Here is a 14,047-nt window from a genome sequence, read left to right on the forward strand (position 1 = left end):
GGGGCGGAGGGAAGGAGGGAAGGGGGGAGGTGGTACGAGCTTCGTTTGTTTGTATAGATGTAGCTCGAGGCGAAACACTACCATCTGAAGATGACAATCAAGGATCGGAAGGAGGGTAGTACAAGTTGACATGTGGATATGGGCGAGGAGGGAGGGAGAGAGAGAGAAAAGCAAGGAGGGAGGGAGGTCGGCAGGGAGGCAGGGAGGGAGGGAGGGAGGGAGGGAGGCAGGCATGGAGGGAGGGAGGCAGGCAGGGAGGCAGGGAGGGAGGGGAAAGTATTCAAGACAGCATTGCGGGTTGACTGCATCACAACAGGATCCCAGTTATTCTTTACCAACATTGGGCTATTTTAACTAAATTCTCTTTAATTTAGACGAAAAGCTCTATGTTTTGAAGTTTTCTTGTTATTTCAAATAACCGTTACTTTTCTCGTTATGACAATGCAGAGCAGAGCAGGGCAGGGCAGGGCAGGGCAGGGCAGGGGAGAGGAGGGCAGGGCAGGGCAGGGCAGGGCAGGGCAGGGCAGGGCAGGGCAGGGCAGGGCAGGGCAGGGCAGGGCAGGGCAGGGCAGGGCAGGGCAGGGCAGGCAGGGCAGGGCAGGGCAGGGCAGGGCAGGGCAGGGCAGGGCAGGGCAGGGCAGGGCAACATTCTGGCATGGAGAGCACAACAGGAGTGCCAGACCGAGTTCAGGTCAAGGCAGAGTTGACTCACAGAGCACAAGACTTGACTTGCAGCCTTCGCATATGTGAGGTGTGTTGAGAGGGATGGAGAGGTTGTCGCAGTTGTATGTTGCATCATTACAGAATGTACGAGAAATCCCAAATTTATCGTTGAATCGAAACTGCGTTCAAGTGATTCTAGAAAAACTTAGTTGCAGAGATATCCACAATGAAGTGTTTGTATAAAAAGGGGGTGGATGGATTTTGATATGATCATGATTGCGTTCTATGGTTCCAATTCCTGGAAATAACAAAAAATGCAAAAAGTCAAGATGCTCTGTTGACGAAATGATAACTCAGATAGTTAACAGAGCTGTAGGCAGATCTCGAAATAAAAACCACATTACTCTGCCAGCACAGCATCGTTTCAGGAGGACTGTCTTCTTGCACCAGTACCGAGTGCTCCCGAATAGGACATCAATATTAGTTGGCCGTAATAGTGGTTTTTTCAGCTTCATATGGCGCATAGTGCGAGGTGATGAACGTGCAAGGTGAACAAGCTTGAGTGTTGTGTGCTTCATTCAAGACTTCGCAATCATCCTGGGAGCAAACACTTATGAGATTTACGTCAGGCTCATGCCATTCACTTTCCCCTATAACCTTCTAGTTCAACAAGCAATATACCAACTATGGCCTGATCCACAGATCGTATCTAATGGACTCCAAACCTCGCCAGGTCTTCATCCGTAGGAGATTCGGTTGCATATCATATTGTTACGAGGGATCACGATGCCTCCATATGGGCTGGCAACCATGATCTTTAGATGAGATCAGCCACGTTCATGGGCATCTCCTCAATCTGAGTGTTGTAAAATTGTTCGATGTCACGCATGTTGCGAACGTCATCCCCAGTCACAAAGTTGATGGCCACACCCTTACGACCGAAACGTCCAGAGCGACCAATCCTGTGGATGTAGTTCTCGCGGTTCGATGGCAGATCATAGTTGATAACCAAGGAAACCTGCTGCACGTCGATACCACGAGCAAGCAAGTCGGTGGTGATAAGCACACGGCTGGAACCGGAACGGAACTCCCTCATGATGAGCTCACGGCCCTTCTGGTCCATATCACCGTGCAATGCAGACACAGTAAAGTCACGGCTGGTCATCTTCTCGAGCAACCAGTCAACCTTGCGCCTGGTGTTCACGTAGATGATGGCTTGGGTGATGGTGAGAGTTTCGTAAAGATCGCAGAGAGTGTCCAGCTTCCAGTCCTCACGATCGATTGCGATGTAGAACTGCTTGATACCCTCAAGAGTAAGCTCATCCTTCTTCACGAGAATCCTGACTGGGTCCCTCATGAAGTGACGGGTGATCTCCAAAACCTCGATGGGCATGGTGGCAGAGAAGAGGCCAACTTGCACCTTGGAGGGGAGGAACTTGAAGACATCGTAGATCTGATCCTTGAAACTGCCCACCGGTTAGCGTCATGCTCGTACACAAGGGATCTTCCTTACCCACGAGAAAGCATCTCATCGGCCTCATCAAGAACGAAGATCTTCATGCCATCAGTACGGAGAGCACGTCTGTTGATCATGTCGTGCACACGTCCTGGAGTTCCAACGACGACCTGCTGACCAGCTTCGACCTTGCGGATATCGTCTCGCACATTGGTTCCTCCAATGCAAGCATGGCAAGTGATCCCCATGTAATCTCCGAGGGCGAGAACAACCTTCTGGATCTGCTGAGCAAGCTCACGCGTGGGTGCAAGAAGCAGAGCCTGGCAGTCCTTCTCGTTGAGGTCAATGCGCTGCCTGAAAGAGCAAAAGAAAGTGACCAACGGATAAATGCTATGCAGGCATCGACTTACAAGCACCCAATGGAGAAAGCAGCGGTCTTGCCAGTACCGGACTGAGCCTGGGCAATGGTGTCCCTGCCCTTGATGAGAGGCATGGTTCCTCTTTGCCTACATGCGTATGTAAGATGAGATCAGGATCAGCATTTAGGGCACGCACTGGATAGCAGATGGCTTCTCGAAACCATAGGCGAAGATACCACGAAGAAGGTTCTCATCGAGACCCATGTCATCGAAGGTTTCGCAGACCTAAGCACAGCATCAGCACACATAATCATATCACTTCCACCAGTAGGCGCAACACGTACATGGTCCCAGTTGGACTCGATATCCGCGTCAGTGAGAGTTGTGTCGAGGCCGGGACCACGGTCACCTCCGGGAGCACCGTCGTCAGCCATTGCCTCTGTCTTGCTTGTTTTCAACTAAGCCTTTCCAATGCGTGCCCTTCAGAAACTGAAGGGTAAACTGAGAAGAAAGTCAGCAATCAAGTAACACGTGAGAGGAGGGAAGGTGGCAGTGAGAACATTCAACAGCATCGGGGCATGATCATTTGGGGTGCAGCTTTGAAAACTGTGCTAGCTGAGGTGACAGAGAATATCCAGAAAGAACGGGAAGTACAAAATATTCAATTAAAACAAGAACAGTAGAGAAGGAAGGATATCAGCAATCATTGACATTGGTGACGTAAGCAGGGTCAGACTGAAGCAAAATGATATAAATAACTTGCAGAAAGATAAACAAAATAAGGATCTTTTGATAGTCAGCATAGCATCAAGTTTTTCACAACAAGCACATGAAAGCCGGGGATGCATGACACCGAGCAACAAGGCTGCGCAGGCTCTTTTTTTGCTACAGGGGACTCAGATTGTTTGTGCACTATAACACGAAATCCATCACGAGCATGGTATGAGATGGTCCACTCTAAAGAATGACTCAAAACCAAAACCATCAATATCTGTGAAACATGCTAACATCCTCTTGGTTCAATACTTGCATCTTGCACGAGAAGGCTCTACCTCGACCAAAAATGCACAGGGGAAAGAAAATACAGTTCAACCAATGTGAGAGGGAAGAAGAAGGTAGAAAAGAGTTGAAGATTGAGGATAGAAACAAGATGCGAGCACAACAAGGAACAGGAGGGGGGGGGGGGAGGACGTGGGCAACAAGGAGCGTTGGGGGGAGGACGGACATGCGGCGGAGGAGGCGTGTCTACGCGGGCGCCACGTGAGGTGAAAGAAAAACTTCTTCTTCCGGTAGGGGCACTCAGTTATTCACAATTTTCGATAGATTGGATCAAATTTTTGAGATAATTTCTATGAAAATTGAAATATGAGTCGGGTTTAAGATGACGATTGTTACACAAATTTAGGTATGCTCATTGAATTACCTAGGGCTGGACCCCTCACCCCTCACCCCCACCCCTCCTTGAAAAAAAAATAATTCAGTCAACCAACACAACTTTTTGAAGAAATGGATTAAATTATTCATTTAATTTTCAAAATAAAAATGGAGCAGTTCAAAGAGAAATGCCACCCCACACGACGGGCTCGCCCCAATCCCAATACTATTCGAAACTGGTCTCGTCATAATTCAATTTGCATAGAATAATTTCATGGGTAACTTCAATTATTCTCTCTACCTTCCCTGAACTGAGTTAAAAGCTGACATCGAATTCTATTATTTAATTTGAAAAGTTTACAATAAATCTTCAAATTAATTTGCCGTTCATATAAACGACTGCGACCTATTTACAATCACATCTAATTTTCAACTTCTCCTCACAATCTTGAAATGTGAGATACAAATCTTGAAAAATCATGAGGCAGATCTGTTTGACAAAAAAATTCCAAAAATAGATCCCAAGGGTAGGGGTGTGGCATATGGTTCCTACATGTCTCTATCAAATATAAAACATATATTTTATTTTCTACTGAGTTATAATTACTCAAACATTATTGCTACCAAATGGAACAATAGGAACAGTTGCCACTACCATTGGTGGTCGGAAGGAGTATGGACGTGGGAGGAGTGTTTATGGAGGGTGGGGGTAGTAAAATAACCGGTATTATCATGAGAAAAAAGGGTGGATAAGGGAAGGTGGGTGATTATTTTACTGCTGTGGAGGGGGGGTGAAAGGGGTAGTACCTCAGTTACAGAAAATTCCCGAAAACTCCTTGCCGTGGAATCTATGAACGCATGTAGTGACAAGGACGCCAAGGAAGGGAAAGGAGAGAGGAGAGGAGAGGAGAGGAGGGATGAAAGAGGAGGAGAGAGGACGATAGATCAAGAAAGAAGCATGCCAGTTGACGAAGATGCAAGCTCAAACAATGTAGGATGTTATCATTCAGTAGAAAAGTTCGCCATGCTCGCTTCAGGTTTCCGGTGCACACGAGCACTCTTCCCCATGTTGCGACCTTCCCCTTCCATCCCTCACCTAGCGACCCTTTCCCTTCCCCTGCACTCACTCTTTCTGCACTTCGCTCCCACCATGTACCCTGCCCACTCGGCATCCTGTTGGACAACAAGCCCCCCGGTGCATGAAAGCTCGGTGTCGGACGATAGCAAGTGCGGTAAAGCCAGAGGCTGGTTTTGATTGACAAGGCGGTAGTGTCAGGAAGTGATCACAACGCTATTCCAGACTGCTAGTATCGCGTGAAAACAACTGAAATCTTTAGGCAGGATCTCGACGGACTACTGGAAGGCAAGAAAGCAAACTGAAAGATATTTTATTAGTTCCGTGGTACTGTGAACGAAATTCATGATCAGTGCGTTTGCTCTATGAACTAGAACCGCTGCAGTGAAGGGAGCATCGTCCTAATCTTTATCGAGGGATCGGCAGCCGACAGAGCATCCTTAGCATCCGAGGGCCATGGCTTTTGGCAAGTTGTCAGGGAAGGGGCATTCAGAGTGGAACTACCGGCCTGTCATCCTCTCCATCCTGCTGGTGCTGATCTCGTTAGACCTGGCGTTGTCTCAAACGGTCTTCATCCACTGGGACGAGGTGTCTCGCGGCAACTATGAGCCAAGGTTGGAAGGGTTTGGTGAACCTCCCCAGCGGAAAAGGGAAGCAGCAGCTGCTTCTCACGCCCCGTCCCAGCAGGAAGTGCCGTCGTCCTCTCCCGTAGAGTACGTGACCAGTGATGTGGACGAGGACGTGAGCCCGTCGCTACAGGAGAAGAACTTCATCGATACCTGCAGCGCATCCAGACTGCGGGAAGTGGTGAAGCAGCTCAACATTCGCTGCCTGGCATGCAGCGACAAGTCGCACTTCAAGGACGCGATCACTGAGTTTGTGTCCTCCCTGTCGATCCGGAGCCTCAAGAACATGCTGGCGGAGAGGGGGAGGATGTGTATCAGGTGCAAGACCAGGGCGGACCTGCTCTCCTCTGTGTTGCAGGTGGTCCACCTTCCCGCGGCCAACGTCACGTTCCCCGTCATCGTCTCATTCGTGACTGTGCTCTTCCCCCGCGGGATCGCAGAGTTTGTCACGCAGGATGTCAAGGTCATCAGGCTACTCCGAGACCTCCAGTCCTCCAACAAGAAGTTCGCCGTCTCTTCCGGAACCAGGGTGGCGACGGTCGCCAAAGTGTTGAGCATACAGGACTTGTCAGAGGGGACGGTGAAGGCTAAGCTGAAGGGGGGGCAGAGGATAAAGATTAACCAGACGTGGACTGATGTGAAGAGTGACTTCACTTACATCAACGGGACGCTGTTCAGCGATGAGGCGATCAAGTCGACGAGGACGGACGAGATGAAGGAGCTCCACAAGCAGACGAGGAGAATTTTCTTCTCCCTCGATCACGATGCTGCAGCTGACGCTCGTTCCTCGTCCATCGGGAACCCTCCGGCCGAGGCCGAGGGGCCGGAAGCCTTCCTCAACTGGCTGTGCATGGCACTGGCATACAACGTGTTCTGGAGGAGTCAGACGAATCCTTTCACTATGGTGACCCGACAGGCCCTCCTGCAGTCCACCGACACCGTTGCCAAGATGACGACTGTGCGCGATATCCTCATTCGCCATAGCGAGAGTGCGTTATCCTCCTCCTCCTCCCCCTTCCCCTCTACCGTGTTCTTCCTACCCCTTTCTTCACCCCCCAGGGTCTCCTCCCCGAGTCTTCTCAACGCCCCTCCTAATAGTTCTGCAGGGCTACACACCCACGGCGAGGCTGCAGCTCACCAGGCGACCAGCGAGAAGAAACGTGAGGAGGGAAAAAGAAGTTCTGCTCCTCCCCACGCGCAGCAGAATCAGGACGGACCCAAGATGCCGAGACGTGTGGAGGAGCTGCTGACCGCGCTGGAGAAGCGAGGGCTTCCGTTGCGGGGCAGGAAGGACTCCAAGAGCTCTCTAGTGGAAGCGTTGAGGCAAGAGATGCGCGCAAGGGGCTTCGAGCTGAATGGAGGAGGAAGAGGAGGAGGAGGAGGAATCGAGAATCTGGAGGCTCTCTTGGAGGAAGCTCTGCGTACCATGGACATTGCACAAAGATTGAAACGTCAAGAGATCAAGAAAGGAAGGAAGCACAGCGGGTTCAAGGCAGATCCAAGACATCGGATGGAAGAGGAGGACGAAGAGGAGGAGGATGGCAATCCTCTTCCTAGAGTGCAGGAGAAGAGGGAGAAGGCAGCAGTAGGGAGGCAGTTTGAGCCTCGGAAGAAGACCATATAAACCTTGCCCTCCCTTCCTTCAGATGATACGAAACACGCTACGAGGAACGTCCTCGAGGTCTTTCTCGCCCTCGTCCCACTCCTCCTCCATCTTTCCCTCCTTGGGCTTCTCGTGCAGCTTCCTCCTCCTTCGGATGAAGGCTCGGTAGAGGGTCCGACCGGATCCGCTGATGACGCTGACGTCCATCCTGTCTGGCCCGATCCTGTGCGCCATGAAGCCGTTCTCAATCGTTCCGAAGAGGCTCTCAGCCAGTGGCGTGTACTCCCCCTGGAGGGCCCCGGCCCCGGACACGAAGTAGTCGATCCCGTCGGACCTCAGGTGCTGCAGCGTGTGGTCATGGCCGCATAGGTACGCATCCACCTTGTATCGTTCCAGCAGAGGCTTCACCACCTCCTGCAGCTCGGGAGTGTTCCCATGCTCTCCGCCAGAGAAGATGGGGTAGTGACCGGCCACCACGATCCAGTCCGCCTTACTGCTGTTGAGCGTGTGCTCGAGCCACTGCAGCTGGAGCTTCGCCATCACTCGCCGCTGCTCCGCCCAGCTCTCCCACTTCTTGAGGTCGTCGTTGGAGAGCTGACCCAGGCTCGCCTTCTCCCGCGCGATGTCGGCGGAGGAGCCCTCGGCGATGATGACGGTGTCGAGGAATACGAAGAGCGCGCTGAACGACCTCTGGGAGGAGGAGAGGAGCTTGCTGTACCAGTACCTCGGCAGGATCCACCTGCTCGGGCAGTGCTTGAAGACCTTGCAATCTCTGTCTTCTCTTGCAAAGTCAATCTGCGCCTCAGGGTTCCCGTAGTGGTCATGGTTGCCCAGGATGGCATACCAGGGCGTCCGCAGACTTTCCTGCTGGAACCGATCCTCCCACACGGACTTCCAGAGAGGATCGTCAACCGACTGCACTCCCCGCCAGTAGAAGTTGTCCCCCAGCGCTAACACGAACTTGCTCGCGATGTTCTAGGATACCATCTGTCAGAAGTAGAGTAGGAGCAGGAGGAGCAGGAGCAGGAGCAGGAGCAGGAGCAGGAGCAGGAGCAGGAGCAGGGGATACCAGCAAGAAGTATAAGAGAGGGACGAGAGGGATCTTGTAGTGCAGAAGGAAAGGAAATTCAATCACCTTTGCCGTTGTTGCCATGGCCTCAGAGACTTTGAGCTGGTGCTCGCTGCCATGATGGAACCCCTGCCCTCCACATTAGTGCAAAACGGTGCCGTCTTCCTCGTGCTCCTGCTCCTGCTCCTGCTCCTGCTCCTGCTCCTGCTCCTGCTCCTGCTCCTGCTCCTGCTCCTGCTCCACTTTCTCCACTCATTCGCGCCCTCCGTACCTGCGGCGCAGCCTTTGGAACATTGCAGTTGTCAGGTCCACAACCCCAGTCACCGATGGTGACCTGTACCATGCCTCAGGACTCCTCTCAGCTTCCCCCCTCCCCGCCTCCACCCCCCCGGCTTTCTCCCCTCCTCCTCACCAACCTCCCTATCCCTCCTCCTCCTCCTCCTCAGACTCACGAAGGAGATGTCATCAGGGGCCGATCGGATGTACACATACGCAAGCAGAGCACCCACAGCGATCGCCACGATCCCACCCAGCAGCGCACACATGAACCTGCGGAATCTCTTGGCCATACGGACGGCTACGAGGAGTCAGCGCATCAGCTACCCAGCTTCTCCCCACCTGTGCTCGGGATGTTGTCCTCTGGATCCTCCTCGCCCTCAGCCTTGCGCATGACGTTGTCATACTCGTCCTCGTCGTCGACTGCTCCATAGTTCTTCCCGTAGTTGGCAGGCCTCCCTGATCTGAACCAGCGTCACCACGCGCCCGGCAGTCAGCAACGAGCTACTTTCTCAGCCACGAGCGCAGCCGCTTGTCCGCCGCTTCAACCTCGGACATGGCAGGCGAGGCTCAAAGAAAGCCTGCGAGCTGATAGAGTTACCATAAGCCACAGACAGGTCTGCGTCTGCTCTATGAAGAGGAGGAGGAGGAAGAGGAGGAAGAGGAAGAGGAGGAGGAGGCAGTGGCGGAGGGAAGGGAGGAGGACCAGGAGGGCTGTAGAGGTTGAGGCGGAGCATTTCGTCCAGGATTCGATGGGAACAAGGAAGGCAAGAACCAGCAAGCATTACATGACAATCAAGACATGAGAGAGATAACGTTGCAGAAAGGTCTGCAAGGAAGGAGAAGTGGAAGTACGGGATGAGGAGACCCTGATAATCGGAGGGAGTCGCCGCCGCCACCACCACATCATCATCATCATGGTCATCATCATCATCATCATGCTCCTCCTCCTCCTCCTCCTCCTCCTCCTTCTCATGCTACTGCTGCTGGTGCATGCCCCCCCGACCCTTCGCCTCCCATGCTCTCCTTCAAGTTTCCTCCCCGCTCATCGTCATCATCTTTGTCCTGTTCGTCGTAGGTTTCTCTGAGGCGAGCTTGATATGCGGAGGACGGAACATGCACAGGCATGATGCACAGGGCGCAAAAGACGGGGAGGGAGCAGGGAGCCAGCGAGAGGAAGAAGGAAGAGGAACGAGGACGGAGACGACAGGCAAAGTAGATCGAGGCCGTAAGGTCGGCATGAGAGGGTCAGTTTACTCAAGCATATTCTACAAGTTGGCATGAGAGGGTCAGTTTACTCAAGCATATTCTACAAGTTGGCATGAGAGGGTCAGTTTACTCAAGCATATTCTACAAGTCGGCATGAGAGGGTCAGTTTACTCAAGCATATTCTACAAGTTGGCATGAGAGGGTCAGTTTACTCAAGCATATTCTACAAGTCGGCATGAGAGGGTCAGTTTACTCAAGCATATTCTACAAGTCGGCATGAGAGGGTCAGTTTACTCAAGCATATTCTACAAGGGAAATGCAAGTCTAGCACAAGAGAAAAAACTGGACATGCTGGAAAATTTTCAAGCTGATCTTGTGGGACAGCATGCGATCTCGGCATGCTCTAAACCGCTCTGCTTCTTCGCTCGTCACCGAGGAAGGCCTCCTTCCACGCGTCGATGAGATACTCTGTCGTCTCCTCATCCCTCACTGCGATTCGCACGTAGGTGGGGAGCTTGTAGCCTGGCTTTCCCCATCGCACAGGAGTGCCATGCTGGAGAGACCAAGTCAGAGGAGAGCACAAGTCACTTCCTCTCTTCACGAGGGCAGACCTGCTTCGCGACTTCCACAGCCTTGGCAGCAACAAGCTCATCCCCGGTGTCGATCCAGACCCATGAAAGGAAGGGCTCGCCTGACGCACCACGTTACTCACAGGGATCACCGCTCGTCCGCCTACCGATGCACTGCCATGAAGGGAAGTACTTATTCAGCTCCTTCACCACATTCTTGCGCCACAAGGCGGTGTTCCTCCAGGTGGTCCTGGAGGAAACGTTAGGCCCAACAAGGCAAGGCAGGGCGGGTGCTCACTCGAGGTATTCCTGGTCCTTGACAGCAGCAGAGAGAAACGCTAGGGCAACGCAGTTGACAGACCAAGGAACTTGCTTCGCTTTGATCATTTCCATGTGCCCCGCTGTTGGAGCAATCACGCTCCCCAGGCGCACCCCCGTGCATGCCCAGATCTTAGTCCAGCTGTGCATGACGAACACCTCGACGCCCTTCTCGATGCTCATCGCCTGCCTCCACTTGCCTTGGCTGACGAGACTATCTTCCCTCCAGTGTGGCCCCACCCATGGCTGCATGCTCTCGTCCACGATGACAACCGAACCAGCCTTGCAGTTGTTCTCGATGTAAGCCTTGAGCTCTTCGACCTTCATGTAGTCTCCCGTTGGATTCGTTGGGTTCACCATGCACAGAAGGTTCGCAGAGTTGTCATTGGCCGCAACACGATAAAATCCAGCCGCCTGAGCAAACGTCCATCAGGCAACCCACCAACGAGGAGGGCTGGCCGTTTCCGGATCCTCACCTCTGACGATCGCTTGTACTCCTCGTACTGAGCCATGGTCGGGCCAGGACGCCATGCTCCAACAACAGCACAAGAGCGGACGACGAGGTCGATCAGCTCCGACGCCCCGTTGCCCAGCTGCAAACAATTCTTGTACAGGTCGGCTTCCTCGCCCCATAGAAACTCGGCAAGGTGTGAGAGGTGGGGCTCGAAGTTGGCGGGGGGATAATGGTCGATGCTTTCAACCTGCGAACGAGACGTCAGCTTGATTGATCTTCAGCTTCACTACACTTACAGCTGCCTTGGCTGCTGCCAGAGCCTTTTCTGGCGGTCCCATACCATTGGTAGTGACGGAAAAATCTTCAATGAAATTCTTGCATTGCCTCCACTCCTTGAGTCGAAACAGTCAGATACTCAAGCAGCAGCACCGCGACTTACTTGTCCTCCATGTGGTGTAGTCACACCATCATCAGCTACTTGTGTCTCCACAACCATTCCAACAGCAGACATCTACAGGTCCAGGGTAAGTTCAACTTTGTCCTGCCTCCATCAGGCATGCCAGTGTGAGAGAGTCTCTGATAGGGACAAGATGGAGCTGGATCAAATCATCTTATACCACTGGAATTCTAAGCCATCCTCCCTCGAGGACAATAAAATGAACTGAAGTCACTGAATGGAGACTATTCAAAAATCCTTCTAAATCCTCAAGGCTTGCAGGCATATTCATGGCAACTACATGAGCTCTCAAACGATATTACTCTTGATAGCACTGTCTCTCGTTGTGGGAAGTATCGAAATCTGGCTGAGATCCTGCCTGCCTCTCCTCTTCTTCTTCCAGCTGCTCCGCATCCCTCCATTCGCTGTCCGCATTCTCCGATCTCCAATCCACCACCCCCACCTCCATGTGATTTTGTATTCCTACCCCCACCCCACCCCGACCCCACCCCGACCCAGAAAAGGTTGTACTCTACGGGATTTCAAGTTTTGTGCTGACGCAGAGGACCCTCCATAATGCAGTCAAGGATAGGGGTGTGGGTAGATTGGTCCTCCACCCACCCTGAAAATGAACTTTAGACCGAATGGAACAAAAAATTAAATAAATTCTTGATATTTCAAATTAGAGTACATACTTTCAAGAAGTCATCCGATTTTTGTGGACAAAATCTGAGATACCCCACTGGCGAGAACACACACTTCACAACCTATGGTTATAAGAAATGACCCTTACCTACTCAAATTACGATCGAGAAGGGGGTGATAACAGGGGAAAAATTATATCTTATAGATATTATGTATAATTGCAAGACCACCCCACCATGGGAACCACCCAGAAGTCCGTCTTCACCACCCACCCCCCGTTAGAACTCATGACCGCTGCAGTCATCAGACTGAACCACCGGTAGTTGGACCTCCCCCACCCGCACGAGCCTGTTGCACTCCCCATCCCCGTGCGGCCTAAAACCAATTGTTGATTGATTAAACTATTTTAGTTGGGACCCAATTTTCGGAGATTAAATCTAGTTTTAGAAAAATTGCTACTAATTACAGTACCATGTAATACATTTATTACTCTAAAATATCAAAGGGATTCGTTTTCATGCCAATGATTCCACCTGGTCCCAATGGTCCACCACCCCCACCCCCCCCCGTGGTTCTTCCATGTGCAAATGACGACCCTGGTCCCCCCCTGGATGAGCTGTTAACCCAGTACCCCTACCCCATCTCTTCATTTTAACCCCTTGATTCCCCTCATTTTACCCCTTGCTTTCACTTTACCCCACCACCCCATCATTAGAGGTCGCACCCAGACCTGGAATACCCTTGCGGATACTTTCACGGATACTTTCGCGGATACTTTCGCGGATACTTTCACAGATACTTTCGCGGATACTTTCACGGATACTTTGGGGGATGCTTGTTGGGGCGCAATGGTGGATCGGGCGATAGGGTGATAGGAGGGGGAGGAGCAGGTGAGGTTGCTAGCGAAGGAAGAGAAGCAGGAGGATGGAGGGGGAGGATAGAGGAGTAGCAGATGAAGGAAGGAGATAGGTCAAAGTGTTTGAGAGATAGAAATTCTTCCTCGTCCCATTCCTCCATCACCTCACAGGGTCCGATAGAGCTTGCCATGTCCAAGGCCGTGCTGGAACTGAACTCGCTGGAGCGTCTCGAGGAGATGGTCAGTCGCTCCCAGCCGTTTGTCGTGAGATCCGAGAAGACGCTCATGGCATGGCCTGCATGTCGGAAGTGGGTGGGGGGTGATGGTACCTTGTACCTCACTGAACGATGTGGTGAGGTGGTAGTGGACGTAGCTGTGTCAGACGATCTTAAGTTCTCGGGAGACGTTCGACATGCTCAGACCGTCTCGATCCCTTTCAAATCCTTCTTGGAGCATGAGGGCGACCCCAACGTCTACCTAGCGCAATGCCCGCTGTCTTCCTCCAGCGCAGACGCTCCTTCCGGGCTGGCGGCGTTGCTGGGTGACATCAAGGTTCCCGCGAGCCTCGGAGGAGAGTGCGGTCGACTATGCTCCATCAACCTCTGGATGAATCGTTCAAGGCCCGTGCGGTCGACCCTCCACTACGATGCACACAACAATCTGCTGTGCTGCCTGAGCGGGACCAAGGAGGTCACGCTTCTTCCTCCCGATCATCAGCTCTGCATGGGGACCCTGCACTCCGTGTACGTGACAGGCTGCAACCACTCGACGGTATTGCTGGACGACGAGACGTGGCAGGAGATGATAGCAGAGGGGAACTACATGAAGGCGAGGATCGGAGCAGGGGACTGCCTGTTCCTCCCTGAGGGATGGATGCATCAGGTGGGGGTTGCGCTTCCATTCGAGGGGATGAGGATGTGACTCAGGTTGACTCCTCGGAGTGGACAACTGCTGTGAACATGTGGTGGCCAGGCAAGGTGAGGAGGAGGAGGAGGAGGAGGAGGAGGAGGAGGAGGAGGAGGAGGAGGAGGAGGAGGAGGAGGAGGAGGAGGAGGAGGC

General features: G+C 52.5%; 6 protein-coding genes across 6 annotated transcripts; 3 read left to right on the forward strand and 3 right to left on the reverse strand.

The window, feature by feature from the left end:
* Positions 1-1,267: 1,267 nt before the first annotated feature.
* Positions 1,268-3,719, reverse strand: GUITHDRAFT_159541 (hypothetical protein). The gene is made up of 6 exons (XM_005834586.1): positions 3,704-3,719; positions 2,823-2,979; positions 2,675-2,763; positions 2,530-2,625; positions 2,177-2,473; positions 1,268-2,129 (listed from the first exon to the last, which is right to left on the reverse strand). Exons 2-6 carry the CDS (start codon positions 2,910-2,912, stop codon positions 1,481-1,483), a joined length of 1,221 nt encoding a protein of 406 aa, XP_005834643.1. The 5' UTR covers positions 2,913-2,979; positions 3,704-3,719; the 3' UTR covers positions 1,268-1,480.
* Positions 3,720-5,260: 1,541 nt separating this feature from the next.
* GUITHDRAFT_162669 (hypothetical protein) lies at positions 5,261-6,144 on the forward strand (the record flags this gene model as incomplete). The annotated part of the gene is made up of 2 exons (XM_005834587.1): positions 5,261-6,016; positions 6,082-6,144. The coding sequence occupies exons 1-2, from the start codon at positions 5,384-5,386 to the stop codon at positions 6,142-6,144; spliced, it is 696 nt and encodes a 231-aa protein (XP_005834644.1). The 5' UTR covers positions 5,261-5,383.
* Positions 6,145-6,664: 520 nt separating this feature from the next.
* GUITHDRAFT_152049 (hypothetical protein) lies at positions 6,665-7,193 on the forward strand. The gene has a single exon (XM_005834588.1). The coding sequence runs from the start codon at positions 6,776-6,778 to the stop codon at positions 7,175-7,177; it is 402 nt and encodes a 133-aa protein (XP_005834645.1). The 5' UTR covers positions 6,665-6,775; the 3' UTR covers positions 7,178-7,193.
* Positions 7,177-9,091, reverse strand: GUITHDRAFT_162670 (hypothetical protein). Its single transcript, XM_005834589.1, has 6 exons — positions 9,010-9,091; positions 8,844-8,965; positions 8,678-8,802; positions 8,497-8,559; positions 8,292-8,354; positions 7,177-8,131 (listed from the first exon to the last, which is right to left on the reverse strand). The coding sequence occupies exons 1-6, from the start codon at positions 9,057-9,059 to the stop codon at positions 7,196-7,198; spliced, it is 1,359 nt and encodes a 452-aa protein (XP_005834646.1). The 5' UTR covers positions 9,060-9,091; the 3' UTR covers positions 7,177-7,195.
* Positions 9,092-10,113: 1,022 nt separating this feature from the next.
* On the reverse strand, positions 10,114-11,547 carry GUITHDRAFT_69517 (hypothetical protein; the record flags this gene model as incomplete). Its single annotated transcript, XM_005834590.1, has 7 exons — positions 10,114-10,263; positions 10,322-10,401; positions 10,447-10,529; positions 10,578-11,011; positions 11,074-11,298; positions 11,348-11,443; positions 11,491-11,547. 7 exons carry the CDS (start codon positions 11,545-11,547, stop codon positions 10,114-10,116), a joined length of 1,125 nt encoding a protein of 374 aa, XP_005834647.1.
* Positions 11,548-13,177: 1,630 nt separating this feature from the next.
* GUITHDRAFT_106656 (hypothetical protein) lies at positions 13,178-13,909 on the forward strand (the record flags this gene model as incomplete). The annotated part of the gene is made up of 1 exon (XM_005834591.1): positions 13,178-13,909. The coding sequence occupies one exon, from the start codon at positions 13,178-13,180 to the stop codon at positions 13,907-13,909; it is 732 nt and encodes a 243-aa protein (XP_005834648.1).
* Positions 13,910-14,047: the final 138 nt, after the last annotated feature.

Source organism: Guillardia theta, assembly GCF_000315625.1.
Source record: "Guillardia theta CCMP2712 unplaced genomic scaffold GUITHscaffold_25, whole genome shotgun sequence".
NCBI classification, from domain to species: Eukaryota; class Cryptophyceae; order Pyrenomonadales; family Geminigeraceae; genus Guillardia; species Guillardia theta.

What these genes read in the sequence shown, in the direction of transcription:
- GUITHDRAFT_159541 (XM_005834586.1), bottom strand. Translation starts at nt 2,912, where the DNA reads ATGGCTGACGACGGTGCTCCCGGAGGTGACCGTGGTCCCGGCCTCGAC. An exon ending in GCTTTCTCCATTGGGTGCTT is followed by an intron (nt 2,474 to 2,529) that starts GTAAGTCGATGC and finishes TTGCTCTTTCAG; the next exon opens with GCAGCGCATTGACCTCAACG. An exon ending in GATGAGATGCTTTCTCGTGG is followed by an intron (nt 2,130 to 2,176) that starts GTAAGGAAGATC and finishes ACCGGTGGGCAG; the next exon opens with TTTCAAGGATCAGATCTACG.
- GUITHDRAFT_152049 (XM_005834588.1), top strand. Translation starts at nt 6,776, where the DNA reads ATGCCGAGACGTGTGGAGGAGCTGCTGACCGCGCTGGAGAAGCGAGGG.
- GUITHDRAFT_162670 (XM_005834589.1), bottom strand. Translation starts at nt 9,059, where the DNA reads ATGTCCGAGGTTGAAGCGGCGGACAAGCGGCTGCGCTCGTGGCTGAGA. An exon ending in GGACAACATCCCGAGCACAG is followed by an intron (nt 8,803 to 8,843) that starts GTGGGGAGAAGC and finishes GACTCCTCGTAG; the next exon opens with CCGTCCGTATGGCCAAGAGA. An exon ending in TTCCAAAGGCTGCGCCGCAG is followed by an intron (nt 8,355 to 8,496) that starts GTACGGAGGGCG and finishes TGTGGAGGGCAG; the next exon opens with GGGTTCCATCATGGCAGCGA.